At 48.7% G+C, this 27002-nt stretch overlaps 1 protein-coding gene across 2 annotated transcripts in view; it reads right to left on the bottom strand.

The window, feature by feature from the left end:
- The window catches only part of PRKCA (protein kinase C alpha), a 391832-nt gene that overhangs the window by 97662 nt on the left and 267168 nt on the right, over positions 1-27002 (bottom strand). For both annotated transcript variants that reach the window (XM_045080929.1, XM_004749112.2), the window contains exon 5: positions 25426-25554. In XM_045080929.1, coding sequence (XP_044936864.1) covers positions 25426-25554 — 129 coding nt within the window. The remainder of the gene's footprint in view (positions 1-25425; positions 25555-27002) is intronic.

Raw genomic sequence — 27002 nt, forward strand, 5'->3', positions numbered from 1 at the left:
AAAAAGCAGGACAAACCCTCACCCCACCAGCTCAGAATGATGTTCCACATCACCAAGTCCTGAGGTTTCCTCTAGATTACACTTCCCTGATCACATTACCAGGAAGGACACCCTGTTCTCAAGGCTTGTTTTCCGCTTCACTTGGGGCCTCTTCTGACAATGTTACAAGGAGAAAACCGTGTCGGAGAGGCTGCCAGTCTCCTCACGTCGCTACAAGCCAGTTCTGCACCAGCAGCCGGAACGGCTTGGCAAATCTTGAAGGGAAGCTGGTGGGGTGACAGCTTGCTTCCGGAACAGGACTTACCAAACGCCCCTCCCACGAGATGTTTTGGGGGTGGCCAAGCTGTCTAGCAGTAGGCAAGGTTCTGAGCTCAGGGAATCGGAGCTGGAGCCTCTGAGAGAGGCGGTGGCACAGGTGTGGCGTGTCCCAGGTGACTGTGGGGAGCCAGCACGGGTCCCGTCAGGCCGGCCAAGAAGGATCACTGCAGAGCAAGGGACCGAGGTGGCCTCGGAGGGGAGCGTCTCCCAAGTCACGTTCCTGCTGTGCACGACTTTTCACTGAGTGACAGATGGGTCCAACCTAACACCTGGGCTAGACAACCTTTATTCTCTTGAAGCCATCAACCCCGCTGGCGCCATGACAGTTTTTATGATGAGTGTAAGGCACCCATGGGCCCAGGTGGAGGACCACTGCATGCCTTAAAGGCCTTGTTCTCCAAGGACTGAGGGATTTCCCTCCTGTCTCCACACGCTTCCAGAACTTGCGTGCATGGGACAGGCAGCATTTCTCTCGGTAGATTCCTGCCCTGGCCGGGGATTTGGAAGAGGTCTGGGAACGGGGAGACGTGCTGGCAAGGGGGATGAAAACTGGCTGGGAGCTCCTCTGAGAGGGGAGTGTGGGTCAGGTGGTCCGTCCAAGGTCACGGCCGCTACAGCTGCCACACGCTTCTCCACCGGCGGGAACGTGGGTGCGGATTCCTGGGTGCCCACGGGCCGGGCAGTTTGAGCTCGGTTTGGCGGGAGGAGGAAACTTTATAGAGTCAGCAGCCAAGATCGGACAGGCTCGATGGCAGCTGATCCTGGGGGGCAGCCCCTCGTGTCTCCACTCATCAGACCGAGTCAACAGAATCGCGGAGCCGGGAGAGATAGAACGTCCCATTCTTCTACCGACACAATGGAATGGACAGATTTTCAATCATTGCGTGATGTTGAATGTTTGAAGCTCCCAATACAGAACACGAGGCTGATAGCCCGTATTCTGTATCATTTCTTTTAATACTTCTTTTTTTTTTAATTTTTAATTTTTTATAAACATGTATTTATATCCCCCGGGGTACAGGTCTGTGAATCGCCAGGTTTACACACTTCACAGCACTCACCATAGCACATACCCTCCCCAATGTCCATAACCCCACCCCCCTTCTTCTTTTAATATTTCTATCCAAATTTTAGAGACGCTCTATCCTCTGGCGCATATCCCTTTTGTGCCTGGTGGCAGGACTCAGGAGCTAGTTATGGGTTCTGACTGGTTAACTAAGCACCCCGCCACCCACCCGAGTACATCTAGTACCTGTATAACCCAAAGACCCATTCCACACCTGTGAGGCCACTCTCTTCATTCCTAGTCATTTTAACCCTCTCCTGCCTAGTCTAGCACCTGGTTTGCCCTCGGTAACTATTCGCTAAGTACACGAACCTCCACGCCGCCCTTCCCCCGTCTTCTGGGCTCCTGCTGCCCCATCCCTGGGCCCCTGGAACACACACCTCCATCCACACTGGGGCTACAGAGACTCATCTGGGACCTTCCACTCTGCAGCCAGCCCAGGCCACCGAGTTTCATCTTTACAGACTGAGAGCAACTTGCAGGCAGGGGTGGATCTTACCCTACTGGGTGTCTCCCCTCGCCCCCTCCACCCCCACCCCAGGGTCAGCAGAGGGCAAGGCAACACCCACAAGGGCCCAATGGGTTCTTGTTCTTTGGTTGAAAAGCTAAAGCAAGACAGGAATGTTCACACCTATTTTCTGGTTGCAGTACAAAAAGTGTCCATTTGGAGGGACTCTCAGACAAGGAAAAACCCCGCAGGCCCCAAGGAGTCACGCACTTTTAAACAAAAATGTTAGATGCTCTCAAGAAAGCATCATCAAGCATTTAAAGGGCACATAATGTAGCTCCAACTTTCCGGGATAACATACCCGAAAGGGCCGTTTATGCTTGGGGAAAAGGGACCACATAGAACTTCTCGAGATTTCAGAAAGGAAATGCAAAGATGTCACCAACAAGGAACAACTGAGCAACGACGGATTGTGATGCTGTGGACCAAATGGGAATCTTGGAGCTGCTCAGCAGGGGTCCCTTTGTACTAATTATGCCATGTCCAGTCTCCTGATGCCCTCTGTGCTGAATCCCACCGAATCTCGAATTTGATCTCTTTCATGTTAAGAAGATAGGACCCGGGGCGCCTGGATGGCTCTGTGGGTTAAACCTCTGCCTTCAGCTCAGGTCATAATCCCAGGGTCCTGGGGCTGAGCCCCCCATCGGGCTCTCTGCTCAGCAGGGAACCTGCTTCCCCCACTCCCCACAGCCTGCCTCTCTGCCTACTTGTGATTTGTCAACTAAATAAATAAAATCTTTAAAAAAAAAAAAAAGAAGCTAGGACCCATTCATTTTCTATTACTTGTTCCTTTGCTGACAAAGACAAAAAGGAATGAGATGCACCAAAAGTACACCTGCTCAGTATCCCTGTCCAACTCCCCAGAGCCTATACAGAAACCTGGATTTGGGGACAGAAGTCAGCTCCCATTTTAGGACCTATTTCTTGAATGTTCTGTTTTGTTGCTGAGACTCACTGTGTGGTGATAAGGATGTAATTTCTGTCCCTGTAAATCCAGTGGCCGTTCATACCCATGTGTCAGCAACTTTTCAACCAAAGTGCCCCTGGAAAAAAATTTAGCAAAGAGAATCTGGAGGCTTATGGTCTGAGATGAGGAAGCAGCATCTGGTCCTTGGAAAAAGACCATAAATATTTTCACTACTTTTTCTCTTATAGTTAGTGGACAATAAATACTTCTGTTAAAGTTCTATAACCTTGATGTTCTGAAACGAAATGGGATATGGTTATGAGAAAAATAGTATTTTCCAAGTAATGGGAGACTGAAATGATTTTGACAAACACAGGAGGATTTTAAGAAATACTAATTTCCCCCCATTTAGTAATGGATACACTCATCACACAAAAATTTAAATACATAAAAGTATAAAGAGGAAAATTTAAATAATCCGTACTTCTGTTGTAAGAGGGAAGCACTGTTGGTAATATTGGTCTCTTTACTGCCAGGCCCTTTGCTCTGTGTGGAGCTCTACTGAAATATTTATTTGTATAGAATTCATATCTGTGAACCCAGTTTTAGATCCTGCCTTTATAAAATAACAAGGCATGCCTTGAAAACATTTTAAAGGGCCAACATCCCACTTTATATCATTATTTCTTCAACGAATCCCTTGCTTGGGGCTGTCTGTGTAGTATAAAATTCTTCATCTCCATAAGTAACATAGCAACTGATTACCTTCCTGCACAAATATTCGTCTGTGTTTCTGATTTTTTTTCCCCCTCCCCTGTGGACACAGTCTTAGAAGTGAATCAAAGAGCACAAGATCATTCAAGACTCTTGCCGAATCACTCCCTCCAAAGTCCTACCCAAGTCTTGCCAAGGGTGTGATTGAAAAATGCAAAAAAATAACATTGTAACTCTGGCTGGCTTGATTGTTTTTCAGGTCGAACTTCTTGTTTTCCCGTATGGTTATTTTGGTTGTTGGTATTTCTTTTTCTTTGACTTTAGCCCCTTGTTCAAGTTTCCTACAAGGTGCCAAAGAATTTTCTAACCAGGTCAGAGGAGCTCCTTAGACGTCAGTGACTGGTAAATAGCCCTTGTATTTGCTGCAAACTGCATTTAGATCTCATTCACAATGCTTCTAGAAACACACAAGCTCAGCTTTTAAACAGTTCCATCTGTCAGACCTTTCCTTTATTTTTTCCATTTCTTTTATGTTGAGAAAGTTCTTACCCCAACATTAGCTAAATATTCACTTATGTTTTCTTTTATTATTTCGTTTCTTTTTGATGGGTAACGTTTAAATTCATTTGAAGTTTATTTTGGTATGCCGTGTGAGGCAAGATCCAATTTATTTTTTTTCTTCCGAGTGTTTATGCAACTTTCCCAGTGACATTGGTGGAAGGAGGCCCGTCTTCTCCACGGGATCACACGGCTTCGGCTGGTTTGTATTAGGCCGTCTTCTTCACCATATTTGACTTTGGTTTTTGTTTGTTTGTTTTTTAAAGATTTTATTTATTTATTTGACAGACAGCAATCACAAGTAGGCAGAGAGGCAGGTAGAGAGAGGGAGAGGAGGAAGCAGGCTCCCCGATCAGCAGAGAGCCCAACGAGGGGCTCGATCTCAGGACCCTGGGATCATGACCTGGGCTGAAGGCAGAGGCTTTAACTCACCAAGCCACCAGGTGCCCCTACATGCGTATATATTTTTTCTTGTTAATCTATCTTTTGTTAATAGAGCCCCAGCCAAGAATCTGGAAAGGTAGAAAAACATATTTTTTTCTTCTCCTACAAAGTATACATCTTGTTAATATAGCTGAAGTTTTATTAAAAACAACAACAACAACAACAACCCAATCTGAAACTTATGGAGAGTTTAAAGCTGTTACTTGATCCCCAATATTTGTAAGCGCAGGTTAGTGCCTGAGGAAATGCCAGAACTTTGAACACATTAACTAATCCCCATAATAACCCAATTTGGTATCCACAGTTTATCGATGGGGAAGCTGAGGTTTGGAGGGGTGAAGGGGTACCTACCACAAGGTGACCCAGCTTGCGGGGAGAGGCCAGAACACAGGCAGCCAGATTCTAGTATTTATTTATTTATTTTTAAAAAGTAGGTTCCACGCCCAACATGGGGCCTGAACTCACGACCCCAAGATTAAGAGTCACACGCTCTACTGACTGAGCCAGGCAGGTGCCCAAGATTCCAGTTTATTCTTAACCTCCACACTGAACTCCTGGCTTGTCATTTGCTTTCAGTCTTTTGTTACACTGTGTTTTGTTTGCATTCTTCTTTTTCAAGAATTATAGTGTATGACGGAGAGTTGTCAAATATTATTTTTGACAGTTGTATGTTCAACGGATTTTAATCTTTACTACTTGTCCCTATGTTATTAGGCCTATCCCATTTCTGAACTTTTAATTTTATGTTATCTTGCAGTCCCCTTTAGGTAGCTTTTAAATGACTTTCCAGAAAGGCATGTGGGGGAACGTATGTTCTGAGCCCTTACATTCCTGAGAATGGGCTGTGTGAATGGCAGTTTGGCTGGGTTAGAAATTCTAGGACAACAAGCTTTGTTTCTCCAAGCTTTATAAAGTGATGCTTCCTTTCCTCTTCAAATTTTGTTCTGCATACAATAAGAAGTCTAATGCCAACCTGATTATTGTTTTCTTAATATGTAACCTATATATCCTAAAGGAAAGGTGTTTGTTTGCTTTGTGATTAAGAATGTTCTAGAATGAGGGGCACCTGGGTGGCTCAGTGGGTTAAGCTGCTGCCTTCAGCTCAGGTCATGATCTCAGGGTCCTGGATCGAGCCCCTCATTGGCAGGCTCTCTGCTCAGCAGGGAGCCTGCTTCCTCCTCTCTCTCTGCCTGCCTCTGCCTGCTTGTCATCTCTGTCTGTCAAATAAATAAATAAAATCTTAAAAAAAAAAAAAAAAAAGAATGTTCTGGAATGAGGGGCGCCTGGGTGGCTCAGTGGGTTAAAGCCTCTGCCTTTGGCTTGGGTCATGATCCCAGGGTCTTGGGATCGAGCCCTTTGTTGGGCTCTCTGCTCAGTGGGGAGCCTGCTTCCCCTTCTCTCTCTGCCTACTTGTGATCTCTGTCAGTCAAATAAATAAATAAATAAAATCTTAAAATAAAAAAAAAGAATGTTCTAGAATGAAAACAACAAAGAATGTTCTAGAATGGATGAATCACTAAATTCTACACCCGAAACTAATATTACACTCTATGTTCACTAACTGGAATTTAAATAAAAACTTGAAGGGAAAAAAAAAAAACCAGAATGTTCCAGAACATTCCTTCCTTCCATTAATTATGCTGGGATAGAGTTCATTCCCTTTAGTTAGAATGCTCCATAAATTTGTTCCTATTGTATGGAATTCCTGCTTCCTGTTTCAATTTTTCTTCTTTCATCCCCGGGACAACACTATGATTCTCCAATCGTCTGTTCTGTCTTCCATTTTATTATCTCTTCCCTCATTCATTTCGTTCATTTGCCTGCATTCTGGAAGAGCTCCTCAGGAGTCTTTCGCAGTACTGATTTGATTTTCTACAACACCACCTCTGCTCTTGACTGTTCCATGATTATTGTAATCGTGTTAGTACAATTTAAGTTTGTTTGTGGGCATTTCTTACTGGCCCACCTCCCTTTGTCTTGTCTAGCTTTTTGTATCTATCCCTGCCATTGAAAAAAAAAAAAAGTCTCATTTTCTTTGCTTCTCAACCTATTTGTCCGAATGGCTTCCTGTTCTTGTTTTCTGGAAATGCTGCACTGCGTTCGACAGAAGGTTATTCGCAGCTTTCTGAAATGTTTTGTAGTCCTTGTCCTCTCAGCAATTTACCTTTATTTATTTACTTATTTAGCAATTTACCTTTAAATATGTTCTCCGTGATATTCCCTTTTCTTTATTCCTCAATATATATTTTATTCAATTTTTAAAAAAAATTTTAAGTGCTCTCTATACCCAGCGTGGGACTCAAACCCACAACCCTGAGATCAAGAGTCGTACGCTCCACCGACAGAGCCAGCCAGGGGCCCCCTCAATATACAGTTCGCATGGGTTACATGTGATGTGTATGTTTTCTTTCCTTACTCACTTTCAGTGGTTGAAGCTATATTCAGAGGGATATATGAAGAAAGCTATATCTGGACCTGGTGTTTGCCAACAGACGCTATGTTTGGATTCCCCATTGGCTCTGCCCACTGTCTACTTGGATCCTGGTGAGCTCTCTTCCGTCCAAACCAACCCAGCACTCAGACAGATGTGCCTGGCTCCCAACCCGTGTCGGCGTGTCTGTGCTGGGCCCAGGGGACATCACGTCCCTTTCACAGTGCGTGGTAATCACACGCGCACTGAGGCGATGGCGTCCAGTGAAAATCCCACGGACGCTGCGGTTCTTCATACTTGCCCACCCAAACGCTAGGCGTCACACACGGGGCTCATGAGCCTCGGGATGGAATCCACCAAGATCAGTCCCTTCCTACGGCCAACCCTCTCTTCTTTTGGAAGCTACCCTGTGTGGGATGATAAGAGAGAACTGGATTTTGGCTCCCTGAAATCAAAGGGCTGCCTCCCAGGGATTTTTTTTTTTTTTTTTTTGGGCTGTTGAAGACCCTGCTTCTCTGAGCAAAGGGAGACATAAAGAACCTGCCTGTTTTCCTTCAGGTGCACGGGGCTTTGCTGTATATCGTGCACCAAGTATGGCCAGGCCATTAATAGTTTTTTTTTGTTTTTTGGTTTTCGGTTTTTTTTTTGAATGCAGACCCATCAGGCTAATAGCCCATAGAAACTTCTCTAAGACTGAAGTAGTTCGTCCGTCTCAGCTGTGGGTTTCTGTCTTTTCTTAGGCCTTCCTAATGTTCCAGAGGGACACAAAAGAGACTGCATTTCAGCAGGGTACCTGAACTCATAGGAGAAATCTACTGATTCCTTAAGCAGATCTTGCAATGCCACTGTTCCTAAAAAGCCTGGTTAATGGAAAGAGGGGTATATTCCTCTGGGCTTCTCTGGGTTTGAATCTAAGCAGTTCACCATCCTTTCTCCTGGCAAACACTGTACTCCAGCTTCCATGCTGTCCCCTGGTGGCTCCGTGGGAAGCTTTTCCGTGGGTTTGCCCCACTGGGATCTGTCCTTTGCACGCCAAGGTTGGAGCTGTTGAACCCAATTCTACATCATCTTCTTGGCCATTTCACCTCCAGCTTGGATGTTAACTAAACCTTTAGATGTCCCCGACAGAACCTGAAGGGCAGCAGAGGCCAGGGTGGGAAGGAGCACCGGGGAAAGAGAGCCCGTCTCCAGCCTGCTCTGCCTGCCGCTCACTTTCCTGGGCAGTCTCCAGTGGAGCATGTAATCTGTCTGGAAAGCGATGGGATTGGTTGGCCTAGGAAATCTTGAAGATTCCTTCCACCTCAAACATCAGCTGCTTGCAAACTGATTTTTCATAGCACGTATTTATATGCCTTTGTTTTCCTGGTGTCACTTCTGTCCCAAGTTCTACGTTCCTGGTCTGGATACGGCACAGGGAGTGAAAGGTCCTGTGTACCGCCCTTCATCCTAGAATTCCTAAATACGGGAGATCCCAGGATGTGTTGGAGATGATGGCTGTGGCCTCCCTCCCTCTCAGGAGATAGATAAAAAATTCTGCCTGTGATTCCCCCCCCTCCAGAGCTGGTGTGGGGCCGGGGAATATCCACAAACTGGAAGCTAAGAACTAGCTCTAAGATAAACACAGCTCCTGTGCTGGAGTTACTTCGTACAGATCATCTGAAAGGGAATCAGATCCCAGGGAAGGCATTTCTGTAAAGATGAAGGTAAAGGGACTTGTTAAAATGTGGAGCCATAATGAAGGGATTCCCCTCCCTCGGGGATGTATCCACGAGCGAAGCGAGAGTCTTCTCTAGGCATGAACCAACTCCGGGCCCTTAACCCTGGCTCCCAGCAGGGCTCGGGACATCTGCTCAAGGAGATGGAGGATTCCTAGACTGGTAAGACCAGCCTGTGTCCCGCAGGACTAAATTCAAGTAAGAGAGTGGGAGCAGAGGCACCAAGGCGGCCCTCAAGAGCGTCTGTGAGACTGGTCCAGGGACCAGCATCTGGGTGTTGAACCTCTAGCACTTCTGGGCCCAGAAGCACAGTTGTCTCTGTCTTGAGAGAAATGTGAAATCTCAGCCTGGTGACTGGAAACATTTATCTAACTCCATTATGATTCTATGTTCACTGGGCAGAGTTCTGGGTTCCCTGAGGACTATTTATAGGGAAGGGGGGCGTTCCCCCAGTGGATTTCTGCCAGGTGTGGTCTACGGGACAGTATTTCACATGCAGAATGAACAGAATGGGTTCATTGTGATTTGCCTTCATGGGGATCTTAACTGGACCATAGGGGCTGCTCTGATCAAGCCAACAGATGCACGGACAGTTTTATTTCTCCCTATAAATTAAAAAGCTGGTGTCTTGGTGCCCTGCTCTGAGAAGCCTGCATTGGGTCTGGTCTCTGGGGGGGGGGGTCTGGCTGCCTCTGACTGGTACCACGAGGGAATCTTGGGGCTTTCAAAACCGAAGGCCAGAATTAGCCGCCTCTTCTCCCCTGCCCTGAGATGCTACCCCATTTCCACATGCACATCTCTTTTGGGTAATGCGGTGCTCTGGTTTTGATGACTTATCCCCAACCCCATTCCAAACATACAGATTCTGGTTTTGGTTTTTAAGTAAATCTAACCTCCTACAAGACTAGAACTTGGAATACCCACAACTGTAGCTCTCAAATGTTACTGCGCATGAGAATCACCTGGGAAAAGTCACTCACGACAGAGATTTGCAGGTTTCACTGCTGGAGAATTGGGTTCAGGAGGCCTTAGGTGGGAGCAGTAATCCGTGTATGGAAAAGCATCATGCTTGGAGAAACCTGGCACAGGGAAGCACTTACCGGCCCACTGGGCTGACTTCAATGAGTCGCGGAGGGTACCTGGCTCACCAGAGACACCCCCTCTCCCCGCCTCTCATCATTCCTACTATACCCAGCCACAAACCAGGCAATGCTCCCTCTTGGGGCATCTCCCCTCTGCAAGCCGTGGATGGCAGGTTCCGAACCAACCCTCCCACTAGGGATCCATCAGTCAGCACCCAAATCTTTCTGTCCTGTTCTCATGGCAACTCCCAGGACACAGAAAGGAAATAGTCCCGGGAATCAAGTTCCAGCTCTACCTTGTCACTGGCCAAGTCCCCGAACCCCTAAGCCATTTCCTCATCCATAAATTTGAGAGAAGGAGAATCGCGCTCCCTAGGAACTGTAATATTGAGTGGGCTTGTGCAGGTAAAGCTATTGGCACGGGGCTTGGCACAAAATAAGGAGTAACTCTGAATTCTCGTCATCACCAGTGCCATCTGGGATAAAACCCGCCGTCCTGCAGACGCTCACTGAGACTTACTGTGTGCCAGGCACCCTTGTAAGTGTAGGGATTCTGTAGGGTAAACAAGTTAAACACATAAATGAGTGAACATAAAGGCCTTGGGTGCTTGGGAGCAACACTACGGTGGGGAGAGAACTTTCCATCTCTGGAGAAAGCATATAAAACTGGGCTAAGTCTCTCTTGCTCTGGATCACTGTTGGTACTAAACCAGAGGCACACCCTCGGGGCCCCCCTGGAGCAGGGATGATGGAGTGGCCTTGGGGAGGCTGCTCTTGAGCTCATGGCTGGCATGCAAGCTCAAGGTCATAAGGCTTCTGGTTCGGGGTCTCGCTGAGGGAGCTTTTGGCTACTGTACGGACCTTTAGACAACCGCCAATCTGGGAGACCCTGGATTCTTGCCTCCCCAACTCCCAAACCTAGGGCATCAAAGCATCCGAGAGAGGAAGAGCTATAACGCCACCATGATAGATGCAGTTTGCTCAGAGGACAAGGGGAGGACCAGGGGAAGGTGCCACTACTCGCTTCTCTCCTGACGCTAGACAAAACGGCTTCATTTAAGCTTCTGGTTGCATAATTATCATCCCCCCTCCCCTGCCCTGCCCCAGCCGAGATGATGCTTTCTCTGAGGAGTAAGACAACGCCAGAGAGGAAGAGGGTCAGAATGAGAAGCTGGTTGGGCTACTGTCTCTACCAAGCCATTTCTCTCAAGCGGGGTTAAGCTTGAGTAAGTAGGGAGGGGAACCGAAGGCACCCCCTGCCCCTCCCTCCTCCACCCCCTCAGTCTGATTACTTCCCCTTCATCCGTGCTTAAAATAGACTGAGCCGAACTGAAAATAACCTAGGAGATTAAATTAAATTAAATCAGGCCTGGCTCCAAGGCAGCTGCTAATAAAATCATAAGCATTCACATCAGTGTGGCAGACAAAGACGAAAATGTTTATTGGTTATTTTTTTTTTTCCTCCCCCAAAGTAGCTGCCCCTTCAAGAGACAAAACCAAATGAAATCAGCCTTCTATCCCCTTCACACAAGGAGCTGCGTGCAGAAACCTTAGAGACTGGGGACGAGCAGGAATTTGTTCTTGCTAGACACAGGAGCAGGAGCCCCATCTCCCGGAGGCCTTGGCCGGCCTGCCCTGCCAGGAATGTGCGGGCTCAGCATCGCGCAGGACGTCTGGGCAGCCGGCAACAGTCCGACTTCCTCCATCAGCCGTTGGGAAGGGAATGGACAGTCCCACCCAGGGCTCTTCCCACCCCCCTGGAGGAGCAAAGATTCTCCCTGACATTTGTGATCACCAAGAAAGGGGTCAGAGCTGATTCTGAGGGATGTACTTCTAGGGAGCTCTCGGGGGTTCATGGAAACAACAGTCCATTAGCCTTTGCCTCTGGAGTCTTTGGAGAGGGAGCTAAAATATAATAAACCATCGCCCCCCTGCCCCCGGTCTATCGGCTGTATCACCGCACTCTTTAATCTGAAAATACAAAGCTGCCCACAAACATTAATTAAACTTGTGATGTCAGGGCTAAGAGTTTTTCACCTGGAAAAGCTAGACGTTCTCATTACCACTGGGATCTCTCTGATCGGGTCCATCTGTCCAGGGTGACCGCCCCAATGTCACCACATGTATCAAACCTAGCAAGAGACTAAATTCATTCTGAAAAAGACTGCGGCTGAGTCTGTCGGGTGTCAGACTTTTCATCCAGTTTAATAACCAGCGGCCTGTGTAACCGCAGAGCCACGGGGCTACGACAGCCACGGAGCGGGTAAGACTGCAAGCGGGGAGATTCAGCAGGAAAGCAGTCCGCACCGCGGGGCCCACGGGTCAAAGACGAGCCACGGGATGAAGATGGCAGGAGGGCCTCAAGAGGTGGGCGTTTGGGATCCAAGTGCTTTGGGGAGGACAGAGTAGAGGGGGGGGACCTGTCATTCGGAGCATAACCACCCCAGCTGAAAAACCACGCGGGAGACACACCAATTTGCCAACCGCGGGAGGGACGAATGGCAATGATTCATGGATAAAATGTACCTTGCTTTGACTCTCCCCTGCTGAATGGAAGGTAACCTGGCTTCCCCCACCGGGGAGAGGCTGAGAATCCAGAGGCATTGTTAGCGTACCGCCAACTAGTTCATTCTCACAGTTGGAAATGCTCCTGAAAGCAAGGCTCTGGGGGTGGCAGGCCCAGAGCCTGGGGACTAAGCACTCCACGCAGCCCGCAGACAAAGCTGCCCCGGGGCGGTGGCGGGGCGGGGGGGGGGGGGAGTCATTCCCGGCCACACAGTGCACGGTGCAGGCTGGAGGGTTTTGTCCAGATCCCAGGCCCTCATCAACCGTCCCCAACTTCCTGGCACCTGTTTCTGCCTCCTAGCGGGGACCACGTTCAAAGAACGCTGCTTCCTGGGGGTGCCATCCCGAAGCCTCTCCCCCAGCAGTGCCACTTATACTGGGCACTTGGACGGCTGTTTCATGGCTTCCGCATGAAAGGGGTGATTCAGGGGCTGGGCGGCTGGACCGGACCAACCGAGCCAAATCTATTTTTCCTTTCTCCTTGGCTATTTCTGGAAACCAGCCAGGTCAGGAATCCGTTTTGTTCAAAAGGGACTTGCGAGTCACACCCAACTTTTGTACAGACGTGGAGACACCGAGGTGGCTCTTCAGTCTTCAGTCACCCGGTGGCTGAGTAGCGTGGCTGACAACTCCCGGACAACTTTCTGCATGACCCTGGAGGCCCGTGTATGGTCTTACTGCACCGCCATCACCCTGTCTGCTCAGTACCGCCTCCTGGTCCAGCTAACTGCCCTTCCCCCACTGTGGTCCACCCCCGTCTGTGACCTTGTGCTGCAGCCACGGTCAAGGGGTCCAGAGAGGGCACATGATCCACAGGGAGCCAACGGATCCCTTCCCTGGGACTTAGGGTTGTGCCTGACATGTAGGAGACTCGAAGCCGTAAGAGGCAAAGCTGGAGGACCGTCCGGGGCCATGTCTTCTGGAGCACGGGGAGAGCCCAGCTGGCCACGAATGGGATGGGTGACAGTAGTTCACAGATAGAACAGGGATTATAAGCTCGCCCCTCCTGCTCGTTGCTTCCAGGGTCTCACAGCTTTCCCACCCTTGAGTTCTAGCAGATAGCCCAGACTTTTCAGTGATAATTCCTTCTCCATGAGTGGGCTGAAGTTTGGTTTGGTCCCTTCCAACCCCACACACCCTACACCCAGCTGTCACGTTCCCTTATTTTTTTTCACCTCTAGAACAAAGAGCTTGGGCCACACTGGTGGTTTTGAAACTGTCCCCCATTCTCCTCGTGGGTTGAGGAGGAGAAGGGACGTGGGGGACACATCCTCGTTCCCTTCACCCAAAGGAGCTCTGTTGAATGGGACTATCACGGCCAATAAGAGATCCCTGGAAGGCGTCTGCCATTCAGACTCGTCTGAAAGTCACCACGCCCGACGCTTCACGTCCTCGTCCAGTTACAGACTTGCTGGAGCCCCCAGTTCGGTCAGTTCCTCAAGAGGGAACACGCTGGTTGGCCTCAGCAGTCAGCTCTTTCTCTCTGAAACCTACACCCGGCAGCAGAACGCCAGCGCTGTGGGGACCCTCGGGATTGGTACAATGAAGTGCCTTTGTATGAATCTGCATATGGGGAAAGCAAACCCAAGAGAGCTGAGGACAAGGTGCTGGAATCTTTAGGGTTCATATTCTCAGCTTCAAATACAACCGTTCCCTTCCCAGAGCTCTTTCCATCCTCAGAGCGCAGGTTCCAGGGCGTTCCTGGGTCCTGCTCGGTAGGTACAGTCAAGGAAAGGCAAATGACAGCTGGGGTTAGGTTTTCCGGCTGCGACTGGAATCTTCTAGTGGTTCTAGTTACGTCACGAACAAGTCCCTACAGGAAGAGTCAATGTGTCAATAAATGATGTACGCTGGTGCATCGAACTGTGGAACTTCAGTGTGGCCACAACAAAACTCTTCCCAGAGAAACAGTCCCTAAGGTTTACGGAGCATTAGTTAGCGGCGGAGCTGGGAGTTGGTCCCAATCGATGTGACCATAAAGCCAAGAGCACAGTGTCCTCTTAAAACCCTTTTCTTATCTTCTAAACGCAGGCCCCCTGGTACCCCTTCTTCATGCAGAGAGGGTCATTGAATGGGTGCTGAGATTTTTTTCAAAATTATAACGGGCATCCTTCAGAAGTTCAAGGTTTTAAGGATACTGGAGTTCCTGTTCTCATGGGAGACTGAAACGGGCTTCAAGGTCATGCAGAGTAGTGAGCAATTAGACCGATGAGGCTGCGCTGCACTGGTTAGAAAGTGTAGCGCGCACACGTTCGGCCCTCGAGGGGAGCTGCCCACCCACAGAGTCTTCCGTGGGTACTCACCCACGCAGCCCATCGACTGAGACTGGCAATACACAGCCTAAGAACCAGGTCCTGCCCACCCTTCGCTCCGGCCGTGGCTGGCTGCAGGCAGCGTGACTTAAGGGGAAGGAGATGTCAGTGTGGTATTTTCCAGAACAAGAGTCCTCCCCCCGCCACCTTCCCGCAGGGTGTTCAGCGAAGCAGACAGTGCTTTTGATTATGTCCCCTGCCTCCAGTGGGTGGAAGCTGGTGAGGCGACACTTTCTGCAATGCCACGTCCCCCAAATTCAGCACCCCCACCTGGCATGCTTTTGTAGGAAGTTTGCCGCGCATCTGTTCCTCCTTCATTATTCTAGGAAAAAAAGGCTTGACTTGGTTTTAAAAGGGACCCTTAACCACAAAACTTGCATTAATTACCAAGGAAAATGGGTGGTAACGTACAGCTACTGTTCTGCTCAGTAGAGAGGGTCCCCCGTGGGGAGACACTCTGGAGCAAGGCTTCCACAGGTGGCCATTCCCTACGTTATTCAAACAGGATATTTTAGAAAAACCCCCAGGAGCTAATGTAAGGCCAACTTTCTCAGGAAATCTGCATTTTTCCCAAATGGAAATGCCTAGAAGCTGAGATGATCATAGTCTGCTGTTTCTCAGCACCATTTTGGTGCTAATAACCAGAGCAAGGGTATATGTGAACTGGAGATTCAAGGCATTTGAAAAAGAACGTTTGTGGGCATTGGAGCAGCTGTGTTGGAAGGAACCAAGAGGCACATCTGCCTCTTCTAGCTGTTCAGTGAACCACTCTTATCTGCTGTGAAGATGAAATGGATCAAAGGAGGAAAGATCTCAGCGTTTATTTTGGGACATTTCTACTGGTGAACCCAATGAACTCTGAACATTCACATTTTCCAAACTTTTGATGGGGGGGTGGGGGGGGGAACCCAAAGGGGAGCATTTATCTGCTCTCCTCTGATTCCCTTAACATCTCCTCTCCCCATCAAAGAGTTAAAAAATAAAGTTCCCATGATGTGATTAAAAAGACATCATTTGCAAACTTCTGATTCTTCACTTGGTGAACGCATTTACTTTCTAGAAGAAGATCAAGTTCCTTGCAATAATTTCATGGCAATTAATCTTGTGCTTAAATGATAATCCTATAATTAGAAGCAATTAAAATCCTGCACAAGAATGACCCGCTCAGTCAAGGACAGTGTCCCTGTATGCTAATGGCGTCGTCTTGAAAGAGGCTCCAGAAATGTTTCTCTCCCCTCCGTCCCCCCTTTCCAGGAATGCAGGCGTTCAAAGCCCAGCTTTAAGAATGCATTTTCACGGCAGGAACCACGGATGCCAAAGTGGTTGGATGACTGAGGGCCCTGTCCAGGATCCAGGGGCTTAAATTAAGATCATCTTAAGCAGGAGACACAGGAGCCGTGTCACTTTGAGCTTGATACCAGGGTATTTTAAGACAAAGGCACACACCTCATTAAGAAAATGCCACGTGGGTTTTGCCCTTTGTCTCAGTCTTGCACCACCCATGGACATCCAGTGACTAAGCAGCCAGCGTGGAAAGCTGAGTCTGAGTCGCTGCACAGAGAACCGGGCAAGAGAGCTGGGCGCTAGTTAGTACACTTGACATTGAGCTCAGCCACAGATGGGCCAAGAGGAGCTACCACCCTCAGGATGTAAATAATGACATGTTTCCTTGGAGAGGATGAACCTCCTTCTTGGCTGATACGTGTTTCTCTGAAAGATCTCAGAAGTCACGTGGCTTCACGAATTGGGCTAAAACAGCATTATTTTAACTTGATCCAGATATACAGCCAAAATGGGAAGAGTTGCTTGGATTGGATACAAGAATACACAGTATAGAACCGAGTGATTTTTTTTTTTATTCTGTGCCTACTGAGACTTCTATCATTGTCATCTGCTCAACAAACACATCAGCGCACAAATGGGAGGCTCTGGGTTGGATATGAGACGTAAGACACCATCCCTGTCCTGGAAGGGCTAACGGTCTGCGAGAGGGAGATTAACAGGCGGATAAACACAAGTGGAATCACAGTATAGACGTCATAAAGGGTATGGGAGAAGAGTGGTCAATTTTACACACGCTATAAAACGAGAGGAGAGGCTTTGACAAGGTACCCAGAGCGGAGTGTTAAAAGGGTGCTCCCGAGGGAGTGGGGGATGCGGCATAACCAAGGGGGTGGAGGCGCGAAAGAGCCTGCCCGCTGGCCAGACAGCACGGCCTTCTTTACAATTGGAACACAGAGTGTTCGGGGCAGGGGAGGCACCAGGAATACGGACTAAGCCAGGCAAAGAACTGTCTGCTGAAGGGGAGACACGCAGATACGGGGCATCTGATGTTTAGAAGGATTCCATCAAGAAAGGAGACAGAGTAGATAAATCCCTTGAAAACATGCCAAGAAGTCATCACCTCGACACCACCCCCCACTGGAATGGGGCAGCCGGTGGGCGCTCATCCTTACAAGCTACTACTCCTCGTCCGCTCGGAGACCGCGCCTATTGTCTTTTGCAAACTCGTCTGCAAATGTTAAACACCAGCAAACGGAAGGCTTGTGACTGCCGGAGATGGGTTCTTCCAAGACTGTGGGAATGGGAGAGCGAGGACGAGTCTGCAACGGGAAAGAACCAGGGCCCGGAAGGAAACACCGGGGATGGCAGGGTGAGAAAGGGCGGGGGCAGGACCCATGGGTGGCCGAGCCGCGCACGGGGGCAGGACCCATGGGTGGCTGAGCCGCGCACGGGGGCAGGACCCATGGGTGGCCAAGCCACGCACGGGGGCAGGACCCATGGGTGGCCGAGCCGCACACGGGGGCAGGACCCATGGGTGGCCGAGCCGGGCAGCATCGGGACACATCCCCAGTGGGTGTTCGTTTCCATCCTTCTTTGCCCGTGTTAATTCTTTCTCAGCCAGCGTCCCTGCTGCCATTGTCTAAGCCCTGGGGGATGGACGCAGTGGGAAAGGACAACAGACCCTCACTGGCAAGAATGCCCATGGCCCCACAGTAATTAGAGGGGCCGCAGGACAGCACAGAGCAGTCTCACCTGGGAACTGGGAACGGGAAGTTGCAAACACCTGGGCACCAGTAAGAGCCACACCTGCGCTAGCACGCAGTCTTCCCTCGGCAGGGCCAGGGGCTGGCTGTGGGGACGGGGTGGGAGGCACATGCCTGGGAGCTGAGGTGGGGTGTTTTCCGCTTAGCAGCTGTGTGACCTTGGGCAGGCCTGGGAGCACATCTGGCCTGCTTCCTCCGTTACAGAATGAGCATAGTGATCGCCCTTTTCTCAAAGCATTGCTGTGATGAATCCATACATACATTCATCACAACATAGAAAGACTTCTAGTCAGGGCCTGGGATGTGGAAGGTACTTAAATGGATGCTGGTTTCTCTTCTCACAGGACCCAGGCACTCAAGGAACACCAGACGCTTCTCTGGTTCGCTCTCATGTCTCCTTTTCCACATTTGCTGCTCGTGTTCTGACTGGCTGGCAGTCCCCTGGCATCCGCATCGGGAGCTCTGATGTTAGCTCACCTGTGGGCTTCCTTCCGGCCGAGAGCAATCTCTACAGGCAGCAACGAAAGGTTCTAACTTATCATTGCCCAACATCCTGGAGGTTTGGTGTGAACAATTTCAAACCGACAGTGGAGTCGAAAGAACAGCACATCAAACACCTTACATACCCTTCCCCCTAAACTCTGTCTCTCTGTCCATCTATCCATCTCTCCCTCCACCCATCCGTCTATCAAGCCATCTAACTATTTTAGATTCGTTAATTAGGGTTTTGCTACAGCTTTCTGCACGTACACATATTTCCAGCTTTTTGGGTTTTTGTTTTGTTTTGCTTTTGTTTTTAACCGAACCATCCATTTGTGGGCGATCGGCAGACATCAGCACTGTGCTTCCTAAGTGCATCACCATGATCATCCAGAAATTTCACACTGGATTATCTAAAACATTATCTAAAACACTGTTCAAGTTCACCCCCTTCCCCACCACTGTTATCCAAAGCCCTTTATGGCTGTTTTCTTAGGTCCAGGATCCAATCCCGTGTTACCCAGGTTTCACCTGGTTGCCACGTCTCCACGTTCCTAACTCAAGAACGGTCCCCTTGACTCTTTCTGTTTCTTGGGATGGTGGCACTTCTGAAAAGTCCAGAGTGGCTAACAAACACAGAATTTCCCAATATCTGGATTTCTCTGCTTCCCTCTCCTCCACTCTCATGATTAGATTCAGGTTATAAGATTTTGGCAAAAATACTTGATAGGTAATACCCTGTTCCTTCTGTTACACCATGTGAGGAGACCCAGACTTTCAGCCTGTCGTACGGGGGATGCCGAGTTTGGTCACTCAGTTACAGCGGCAAATGTCCAATGGGGACCGGAACAACACAGGAAAACCTCCAATCCAAATGACGGTATTCTGACCAGTCAGCCTTAGTGGGGTATCACCTAAGGGTTTTTAAAAACTGTGATAAAATCGTGGACTTTATGGAGCAGATTTATTCTCAGAGTTCATGGTAACTGAATTCTGAAATTCTGCTGCGCGTAATGTGGGGCAGAGAAAATAAGGAAACTCCCTGATGGCATCCGGATCCAGAGATCCAGAGGGCGGTGAAGCAATGAACCAGGACTGGGGAAGGGAAAGGAAGAGCCCCGAGCTACGACCAGAGTGGGAAGCACGACTGTAGAGTCATGACCTCTGTCTGCTGCATGAGTGGAGACAGAGTGACACCCCAGAAGCCGTGAGCACCCCAGCACCCAGAACTTGGGTTCTTATTTCTCAGTTTAAAAAAAAATGCCCAGGGATACCTGGGGATATTAAGTGCAAGGTGGGTTCTTCCATTCCAGAAAGAAAGGAAGTGCTAAAAGAAATAAAAAATAAAACAAACCTCACAGGTTATGTCAAAAGGACACAGAGAGAGTTTGAAGGAGCTCCCACTGGCTATATACTGAACAATCTGAACATAAAAAAATGGGCGGTAGGAAAGAACTCACGAGCCCAAATTGCTATTTTAAAAAATGCAGGGGAGGGATGCCTGGGTGGCTCAGTCAGGTAAGTATCCAACTTTTGATTTCAGCTTAGGTCTTGATGTCAGGATTGCGAGTTCGAGCCCTACTGGGCTCCACACTTCACACATTTAAAAAAATGTAGTTGAGGGTGCCTAGGTGGCTCAGTGGGTTAAGTCTCTGCCTTCGGCTCAGGTCGTGATCCCAGGGTCCCGGGATTGAGCCCCACATCGGGCTCTCTGCTCAGCAGGGAGCCTGCTTCCCCCCCTCAACCCCCCACCTGCCTCTCTGCATACTTGTGCTCTCTGTCTGTCAAATAAATAAATAAAGTCTTTTAAAAAAAATGTAGGGGAGAGGTAAAGGAAAAGCTTTTCTTTCTGGTGAATACATCGATGGTAGAAGGAACTACAGAACTGGACCATTACCATTGTGCAACCATCAGTGTAATAACTGGTTACAGATCATCCACGGATGCTAAAGCCACTGGGTGGCAGGTTGCTGGTCTCCAAGTACGACACCCAGATTCCTTATTATTCATAAACAGCAGAGGGTTCCTTTGTAGCAGGGGCCTCTGATGAAAATACCGGAACTAGGTGGTCAAGCGCAGTGTCACCAGTAATAGGCTGTCTGGAGATACTCAAGGGTAAGCAGCTTCTTGCTGACCTCTTTCTATCCCAGCCCACAGACCAGCTACACCAGCTGCATCACCTCCCATGCGCCTGAGCGCTGGGTCCAAATCCCACAGCCGAGATTTTCTTTCATAGGAATTACCTCTGAGTAATACCTTTCCCTTCAAGCAAGCAGTTCGGTCCAACTCTTTGCTGGCAGCCCCACGCTGATGATTATAGTCCATGAGCCTGTCTGCCACGGGGAAAAAGCATCCCTGTAAAGCTTTTAGGCAACCAGTGGGCTACCTGCTCTGCCCCCTTTCCCAGCACTGACAAAGCCGAGGCTCACTGTGAACCTCGGGGTGAGGTCCGGGTTTCAGGCTAGGAGACAGATGCCCGATCTTTGCAAACACAGTCACCTGGAACTGAAAATCCCTGTTTGAAAAAGAAATACTTAAAGCCCATACGACATGACCCCTAAGAACCGTACAACCTATAAACTGGGAGGACTAGAGCCTTGATCTCTTGAAAATGGAAAGGAATTTCCCTCCAACTCTCCACATCTCACGCTCTGAATTCCCCGCGTCCTGGACTGTGTGTTTTCCGAACATAGCAGTGCCCTCCAATGGCTCTGCACCTTTATCTGAAATGTCCTCCCAGCAGCCCGGTCCCTGGCTGAGCGGAGGTCTCAGCAGCTTCCCCGCCTGGCAGGGGAGGCTCTGCTCTCCCCAACGCCCGCTGCACTTAAAGGCACCTGGCATGCCACCCAGTGGTCCCTTTTTTATGTCTTAGTCCATTCCCTCCCCCGCCCCCCTTCAAAGACCACACATTCTACAATAAGGGCCATATCTTAATTATCTTTGCTTCCTTGGCACCTTGAGAGAGCTGAACACATGCTCAATAAATGTATAATGAAGGGGTGATCAAAAAAATCAATGATTGTGACCCAAAGCTGAGTCTCACTGCCGTGACTCTGTAGGCTCTATAAGATGGAACCAGGACACACAGAGGCACTATTACTGCTTCATCGCAATGCCATGATGAACAACAAGTCTCAATGGCTGGGGAGGTAAGACATGGGCACCGAGGGGCAAACTTCCCTAGAAGGCAGACCCACTGAGGAGGATGTGACCCGTCTGCTGCAAGGAGCCTCACATCCTGCCCCAAGCCCTCCCCTCCCCTACAGGACCCGCTGGAGAACTTTGAGCTCTGCACCAAATCAACCACCCAGAGTATTTGAGAAAAATGAGACTCTTCTGCAGAATAATCTATTTGTGGGAGACATGTGCTCCTGGAGCAGCTGTAAACCATGATATTTTTTCCATTTACTTACAACATTAAATTGAAAATTTGTTCCCATGAGGGAATTTTTTTTTTAACCACTCCTCCAAAAACCAAATAAAAAAAGCACAGAAGAATGTAGAAAACCTATTAAAATCGCATATTGAGAGAAATAAAAATGACACTGTTCAGATAACATCAGCACCACTGCCCCGAGGCGAAAAATAAAAATATACCATGAAAGTGGAGGCCTTTCCCACAAATACCACGCCAATCTAGAAAGGAAATTCATCTCTGATTTCGAAAGGCCGGTTTCTATCCCAAAGCAGGAGTCTGTTGGGAGTTTGATTTTACTTTGGGAATTATGGTCCATGTGAGCGGTTCTGCACAGGTAAAATAAAGCTGAGCTAACCTAACCATCAACAGGGCCATGCAGGGGTAAGACACATTCTCCAAGGTACCACTTGCATTTGGACATAAGCTTGGCTACTACCCATGGCTCATTCTTTATACCTGCCCCTCATTAAAGCCAGGCTGCTTCCGCCGCTCCATCGGGGCTCTTTACTGCAACTTTCCTCCCCCTGCCTCTCAGATCTCGCGGGTCTCAGCCCGCTTCTCCACGACGCACCATTCAGCATGCACATAATCGAACGTTTAACTTTGCATGCACTTGGCTTTTCCATTAATTCCTTCATGAGTTACTTTTTTGCTCCCTTGGTTTTAATCTCGCATTGGGACTTTCTGGACCCCCAGAGAACCTGTGGAGTGCTGAACAGGGGTTTGGTGACTATTTATGGGTTTGCTATTATTCGAAAGGAGAGTCTTTAATTAATACGAGAGAGCTGGCGGGGGGGGGGGGGTTCACAGCCTTGGGGCTAAAAGCCAGGGGTTGGGAGATGGACATAGACTCAAGCTCCAGCACCATCACTTTCTACCTTATAACTCGGAACAATTTCTTCCTTTCTCTCAGCTCATTTGCACATCTCAAAATTGAGAATAGTAATAGCACTTTATGGCACTATTGGAGGGGCCAATGAAACAAGGAATAGAAAGCACTTAGCACAAAGAAAGTTCCAGTCTCATGAAGAGTAAGTACACACCAAGTACTCAATGCATGTTAGCTATTGTTGAAAACATGTGTCAAGACAAATTTGTGCCGAACTGTTGGGTTAGGAGGCTGGGCAGGGCATGCAGGAGGGGGGAGCCGTTACCAGCAGCTTCTGCTACAAAGGGACTTGGCTTTGTATTACTGGTAGTCTTTTCATACTGCAATAAGAGAAGTCTGATGTCTTCTCTTTGGCTCTTTAAAATAATTTCTAGTAACTATAAGTACACAGGTACCTATGTTTGTTTTTTTTTTTTAACAAATTTAAAATGTATCTACTTTGAGGGGCGCTTGGGTGGCTCAGTCGGTTAAGCATCTGCCTTCAGCTCAGGTCAGGATCCTGGGGTCCTGGGATCAAGCCCCACATCAGGCTCCTTGCTCAGCTGTGGGGAGTCTGGCCCTTAACCCCGCTCATGCTCTCTCTCTCTCTTCTCCCTCAAATAAAAAAAAAAATCTTTAAAAAAGAAAATAAGAAATAAAAATCTGTCTACTTTGATACTTACCCTATGGTTATAGAAGAATATTAATTCTGGGGGTCAGGAGGACTAGGTGAAGGGGACCCTGTACTATTTCTGAAATTTTTTTTAATTTGGACCATGAGCTCCATCTGTTATGGCTTATTATTTATATTTGTGTTCTCACTATATCAAAGTTAATTCTGATTCTGATAACCTACAATTATTCTCAAATAAAAGTTTTAGATAAATCATTACCTATTCGTTACTTCCTTGAGCTTGGGTTTTCATACTTAGGATTAGACTTCCCTCACACAAATTACAACCATATTTTATTTTATTATTATTATTTTTTTACAACCATATTTTAAACATGGATTTGCTATGGACTGAATTATGTGTCTTCCCAGAATTCATATGTTGAACCCCTAACCCTTACCCTTTAATGGAAATCCTGGACCCCTTGAATATGGGGCCTTTGGGAAATAATTATATCCCAACAGTGGGACCCTCTTGATGGGATCAGTGTTCTTATAAGAAGACACACCAAAGCGCTTGTTTCCTCTCTCTTTCCATCCCCAAGTGAGGACACAGCTAGACAGTCATCTACGAACCAGAAAGGATAGTCCTCACGGGAAACCAAATTAGCAGCTCCTTGATCTTGGACTTTCAAGCTTCCACAACTGTGACCAATGAATATTTGTGTTTAAGTCACCCGGTCCATGGTATTTATGACAGCAGCCAGAATTAAGACAATGTTACAGTTCTTATTGATACTATCATTGAAATATATTATCTCTGCTTGTAGCAATTAAACATCCAACTATTAAATGTACCACCTGCTTGACTTTGGGCCAGTCACGTAAGTTCTTGATGCCTCCATCTCTAAAGTCAGGATAACCAAGTAAACGACCACTTAGGTTTAGAGAAGTTAACTACATGTCCTGCTCAGAAAGTGACCCTTTTGTGGGGACCACTCGTGTTGGCTGGTGTTGCCATTGTTATTAACCTCTTGCTGGATTCACGTTCTTAGAGCAGAGCTCAATCTATGCAAAGTATTTTATTTTTAATTTTAATTTTTATTTATTTTTTTCCCTCCCACGTCTATGCAAAGCATTTTAGATGGATTCTCAATACCCTTGACCTAGATTGTTGCTCTAAGTTAGACTCGTTGGCTTTTGAGTGTGGAAAACCTATGTCTAACTCAGTGAAGGGTGCTGTCCCCTAGGATGATCCTGCAGAATCATGAATTTAATTCAGCTCTTGGCCACGACGGGGTAATGAGGACAATACTTGCTGTGCCTGTGTGACGAGACCTGCCCTTCCTCTTCCGCGTACCCTGTGCCCCCACCCCAGCTGGGAGCCTCTGGGGACTCAGAGAAGACCATGGAAAGCTCAAAGCTGCAAATCAGCCCCATACGGCTGCTGCTTTTATTACAGGAGAAGGCACGGGGCCGGTCCAGCGTGCGGCGTGCCCTGCTGCGTTCACACACACACGAGGGCTGACCGTTCAGACACTCTTGCCAGGGCATTCTTGCCTCTCAGTGGGCTTTGCCCCTCACCGTGAAGCTCTGAATGGTTCCCTGCGAGGTCTATTGTACTGCCCACAGCAGCGGCTTTATAAAGTGTTGGAAAAACAGGGAAACCTTTAGCCAACAGGCATTCTAACCTTCTGCTTCCGAAGCCCTTGGCACATACTGCTTTATGGTCATTTTCTCCTAAGCTGTGTGCTCTCCGCACACCCCCCGCCCCCCATCCCCCAGGACTCTGGCAAGGTGGCAGCCTTCTCAGAGAACAAGTGTCAGGTTGGGGCACTGGTGGCCACAAGAGGGGCCCTGGCTGTCGGCCTGGAGGACAGAGTGGTCCCTACTGACAGCGTGGCAGGGGTGCAGGAGCAGTGGTCTGAGGAAATGAACTTCCCTGACATTCTCTACAGTGACATGTTCAGCCCCATGCCGAACACGGGGGAAGCGTAACCAGAGAACCTGAGGCGGTTTATCGTTGGTGTCACCCTCAGCGTGGGCTGAGCAGGTGGCCGCAGCCTGATGCCATGACACACCAGGGCCACCCGTACACCTCCCCCCTGCTTCCCTGTCCCCCCCTGGCACCAGGGGACAGCACACGGACCAGGTGTCAGAGTTCCCCAACCCACACGGCAGTTAGGACTCAGGATGGCCCCTGAGTAGCTGTGGGGTCAAGGCGGATGGCGTGGTCTCCGGCGGGGTTGGGGGGGAGACGTGTTCGTGGGAAATCGGGGGTTCTGCATCTGAGCGTCTCTGAGGCAATGGCGCACCCGACCTTGACCCGAACGCCCGCAGAGGAGCTGTGAGCCTCACCCCTCGGCGGGCACGTCTTACCGGTGACGTGGAGCTTCTCGTCGGTGACCTCGGCCTTCAGGTAGATGCGGCCCCGCTTCTCCGTGTGGTCCATCCCGCAGAGGCTGGGCACGTTGATCACGCACTGCTTGTGCACGTTCATGTCACAGGCTGCGAATGGGGACAGTGGAGGGTGAGGCTGGCCGACGGGCTCACGTCAGTGTTGTGGTGTGCGAGCGCAAGTGCCGGGGAGCTACCCTCTAACTTGAGACGTTGCTATAATGTTTTCGGTGACACGGAGAACTGTTAGCAGATGTCCCTTACAACACAGGCTTCATGTGAATAACAATATCCTTAAAATACCCGTGCCATATTTGTCCAATCTTAACCAAAGTGAAATCCCCTGGCCTGCTCGTTCATGCTTCAGATATTTAACACCAGGCAAAATTCACACAGGTAAATGCATACAAAGCCCAGGCCAATTAATATTGCATGTATGCAGAGGGGAATTATATGCAAATTTTAAACAGAGGATATTTGTTGCCAAAGAATATCTTCTGCCCGTCTGAGCTTACTGTTTGGGAAGGGTGAGACTCTGTGGACTGAGTACAGGAAAGTCATAAAATTTCTTTCCTTTAGTTAACTCTGTATTTTCATGAAGGCTTAAGTACCTTGCCTTTTTTTTTTTTTTCCAGAACTTTTATTTGAGATTTTAAACCTGTCTGCAAATCTTTAAATATTATTCTAAGTAAAACAAACACACGCCTGGCATGATAAGCCATTCCCTACCAGCTGACATTACGTGGGTGAGCCAGGGAGGAATGAAAAGATCAGTCTCTGCACAGTGAACCAAGGAAACCCCGAAAAGAATCCTGTGTATTGTCCCTGTTCCTCCAGGGTTCCCAGAGGAGCCAGGGCCACTGGAATCCTCACACGCCCACGACAGGACGTGACAAGGCTCTTCGGTAACCTTCAAGGTAGAGCCCACATGCTCATTTCCTTTTCAGTGTTTAACGTGGTGAGGCAGATTGCCAAAAGCATCACAAATAATGCATATTTGCTAGGATTCGATATGGGAAGCAGGATAGCGCACCCAATGAGGAAAGAATCATCCTTGTCTCCACCAGTGTGGATCGTGCTTGCGTTTCTGTTCCCAAACTGTGCCCCAGCTTCTCGCAGCGGATAGAAAGGGACATCTGCTGTGTTGTAAGGGACATCTGCTTCTTGACAAGGTGGGCTATTGACGGGACCTGTGTTCACCAACTCCTGGCTTCAAGTGCTGGGGCAGAATTGCAACTTCAAAGAAATGAATGCCAGCCTCTCCGGGAGGGAGAAGCACCACGGGGTGGGGAGCAGGGGAGGTGGGAGCGCCCTGGGTTGTATTCTTGTCTTGGCACCACCATGACTGGCTTTTTGATCTTGGGAAGTTCAAGTGCTCTCTCTGATTCTGTGACCTGCCCTGCAAACTAAAAGGCAGGTATGGACAGGGGGTAGCTCCTGTCTTTGCTCTGCTAAGCAGAGTTGTATATGGCATTCTGACCCTGCAACCTGTGAAGGCAGAGGGAAAGGTTTCTTGTCTGCAGAAGGGAAGGGAGGGGCTGGGCTCCTGGCACCCATCT

The sequence above is a fragment of the Mustela putorius genome, unplaced genomic scaffold (assembly GCF_011764305.1).
Source record: "Mustela putorius furo isolate JIRA1106 unplaced genomic scaffold, ASM1176430v1.1 tig00000487_pilon_pilon_pilon, whole genome shotgun sequence".
Taxonomy (NCBI): domain Eukaryota; kingdom Metazoa; phylum Chordata; class Mammalia; order Carnivora; family Mustelidae; genus Mustela; species Mustela putorius.